The 2,987-nt window shown below is 42.0% G+C and overlaps 2 protein-coding genes across 2 annotated transcripts in view; one reads left to right on the forward strand and one right to left on the reverse strand.

Moving 5' to 3' along the window:
* Positions 1–2,005, reverse strand: part of LOC106012457 — a gene marked incomplete in the record, with an annotated part of 6,553 nt that extends 4,548 nt beyond the window's left edge. The window contains 2 exon segments of the mRNA XM_013085484.2: positions 247–366; positions 1,230–2,005. Coding sequence (XP_012940938.1) covers positions 247–366; positions 1,230–1,440 — 331 coding nt within the window.
* Positions 2,006–2,097: 92 nt separating this feature from the next.
* The window catches only part of LOC101857499 (nuclear fragile X mental retardation-interacting protein 1), a 38,017-nt gene continuing 37,127 nt past the window's right edge, over positions 2,098–2,987 (forward strand). Inside the window, exon 1 of the mRNA XM_035971113.1 lies at positions 2,098–2,116. The gene's annotated coding sequence lies outside the window, so the exon portion shown is untranslated. The remainder of the gene's footprint in view (positions 2,117–2,987) is intronic.

The raw sequence follows: 2,987 nt of genomic DNA on the forward strand, positions 1-2,987 counted from the left end.
TACGCCTATAGTGTGTGTGTGTGTGTGTGTGTGTGTGTGTGTGTGTGTGTGTGTGTGTGTGTGTGTGTGTGTGTGTGTGTGTGTGTGTGTCTGAGTGTGTTTCAGCACACAATGTTATGTAATTTCTTGTCGTGTGTGTTCAAGAGTGCACATGAACTATGTAATACCACCGCCATTGTAAATGACCAAGACAAAATAACTTCTCCATGCGAGAAGAATAAAGATTGTCCTCAACATTGGACCCACCTGTCCATAGTCCAGGTACATTTAGGAGATCTGTACACACAGCTCGCCCGTAAAACTGCGCCTCGTCTTTAATAATACACGAGATCCGTGCTGCCAACGCTTCATATCGTGCCCGTAGACCTGGAGGGTGGGGAGGAGAGAGATATATAATATAGACGGATGTAGACGAATAAAAGTAAAAGGAGCTGGACAGAAAAGAGAATTGGACACTCAATGGTAAACACCTAGCCTAGAGGAAGACTTGCACTGCAAACAAAGACACAAGGCAGAAAGAAGAAGACAGGATCAGACGGAGGTAGGCTAGACATTATAATATAGCATGCTGCAGAGCGCGGATAATAAATTGAATTCTTTTTTGTTTTTTTAGACAGGGGTAGACGGAGGCAGACAGGTGTAGACATAAGTAGACAGAGGTATTCAGGTGTAGACAGAATTAGACATGTGTGAACAGAGGCAGAGAGGTGAAGACAGGTGTAAACGGAGGTAGATAAGAGTAGAAATGGGTAGGCGTAGGTAGATAAGTGTAGACAGATGTTGATGGAGGTACACGGGGGTAGACGGATCGGACAGAAGATAGGTGTAGACTGAAGTATACAGGTGTAGACAGGTGTAGACAGGGGTGGGCAAGTGTAGAGAGGTGTGGAAAAGGGTAAAAGGGTGTATATATGGGTAGAAGGTAATAAATATGTGTAGTCTATAGGGGATAAACGGAGGTAGACGAAGGTAGACATCTGCTGTCATAGACAGACATCGATAGACAGAAAAAGGTAGATGGAGGTAGACAGCACACAGAAAAAGATACATAGAGGGAGCCAAATATTGGTAGACACGCAGAAGTAGGCAGTAGACACATATAGACAGAGATAGACAGAGGTAGAGAGACAACAGGCAGACACATAGACTCACTGGAGGTTGATAGAAGTAGACAGACAAAGATAGACAGAGGATGGAGGTGATGACGAAGATGATCGTGTCGCTCATACTTGGATCGTCAAGAAATGTGTAGGGTACCAAAGCCTTCGCGTAATCATATGACGTCTTCTGATGTGCCTTAACGTCAACAGACTCGATGTACGTCACTACGTCATGAATATCATCTTCGTGAACTTTCTCACTATGTCTGTTGTGCTGTCCTTTGTTCTTTTTACTGTGTCCTCTTTTAGGCTTGTTATGCTTTTGGCGTGAGTGTGGCATCGTTCTTGTAATCTACGATGTTGTCCACGTTTTCCTCTATATCAAACGTCTTAATAAAAGTCGCTCACGTGAGACAGAGATGTCACAACAAATCACATGCCTTGTCTGAAGGTAAGTGAAAGATCCACTGAAAAGTACAATATTCATACACAGCACAGGATTTGAAATAATATTATCTTTTTGTTTCCCCAGTTGTCTTTGTGTGTATTTCTTATCCACAGACACGCGAATAATCTATTACAGTATTATATTTCACTGTTCATTCAATAACATCGATGATAAAGCGAGCAGGATTTAACAGCTTTTCGAGAAAAAGAATATCCTCGAGATATCCCTGTGTGGACAGTCCTGTCTTCAAGAACACGCGAAATATAGCCGTTATATCGTGCATGTAGACTCCCAAAACCAAAATTACTGTATATAATAAGTCAACGAGTCAACAACAACCCTCCCGTACACGCCAAAGCCTTTATAGTATAGGCACACTTCGTTCAGAGAGCGCTAATTTTAGAACTGAGCAATGTCACAGCAAGTAGCCTACGTTCTGAAGTGGAATGGATTGGCTGAATTTAGATCTACCTATCGAAACCGAAAGCGAAACAGTTTCAAACGTTTCAGTGACGTTTGTTGATAATTTTTCGCTCACTTTTTCCCGACTAGGATTGTCGAAAAAGACGTAAGGAGGGGGGGGGGGAGGAGGAGGAGGGGGAGGAGGAGGAGGAGGAGCAGGAGCTCTATCCCATACAAATGTAACCTCTGTGCCGGACTTTTATAATTTTTGCCTTTCTTGTCTTTCTCGAGCTCTGCTCTTTAAGAACACAGAAATAAGGTACTTAAGAATCCTTATGTGCTGGACATTATGAGCTAATTTCATCTGTCAACAACAACAACAACAACAACAGCAACAACAACAACAACAACAACAACAACAACAACAACAACAACCACCACCACCACCACCACGACCAACATCGACAACATCAACAACTGCAACGACAACAACAAGATGTCCAAGCAGAACAAGAGTACTAGCCTGAAGGCGTGCTCGTACAGAGGTCGTTAGCCTCTGGACTTGGCTGTCTCCGCTGACCCTATCATTACCATCATCTCTTTCTGCTTGCTACACCTCGTCATAATCTCGCCGGCTGTTTTCCTACGATGATTGATAATCTTGGCCCCCATTTTCCTGTCGAGCCCGCCTGTTACACTTGTGCGACTTCCTTGCCTCGAAAAGAATTATTCCCAAGCATTACTTTACTTCTGAAACCGGTGGTGCAAGATTTTTCTGGGGTAATGACAGTATAATAGCTTGAAGCTTGTCTATAGTTTATTTCCTGCAGGGCTTTCTCGATGCGATGATACGTACAAATGTAGATGAATTTCATGTACGAGTGCTTGGTCTTTTCTCTGGAATTTTATCATTTATTTTTCGTTGTTTTTTTTGCTTTAAATATATTTATTTATTTATTCATTTATTGTATTTACTTATTTTATCGCATTATTTAAAATGTGTTATTTTTCATTGTTTGGGACAGATGATTTGGCTG

Source organism: Aplysia californica, unplaced genomic scaffold (genome assembly GCF_000002075.1).
Source record: "Aplysia californica isolate F4 #8 unplaced genomic scaffold, AplCal3.0 scaffold00379, whole genome shotgun sequence".
Lineage (NCBI taxonomy): Eukaryota > Metazoa > Mollusca > Gastropoda > Aplysiida > Aplysiidae > Aplysia > Aplysia californica.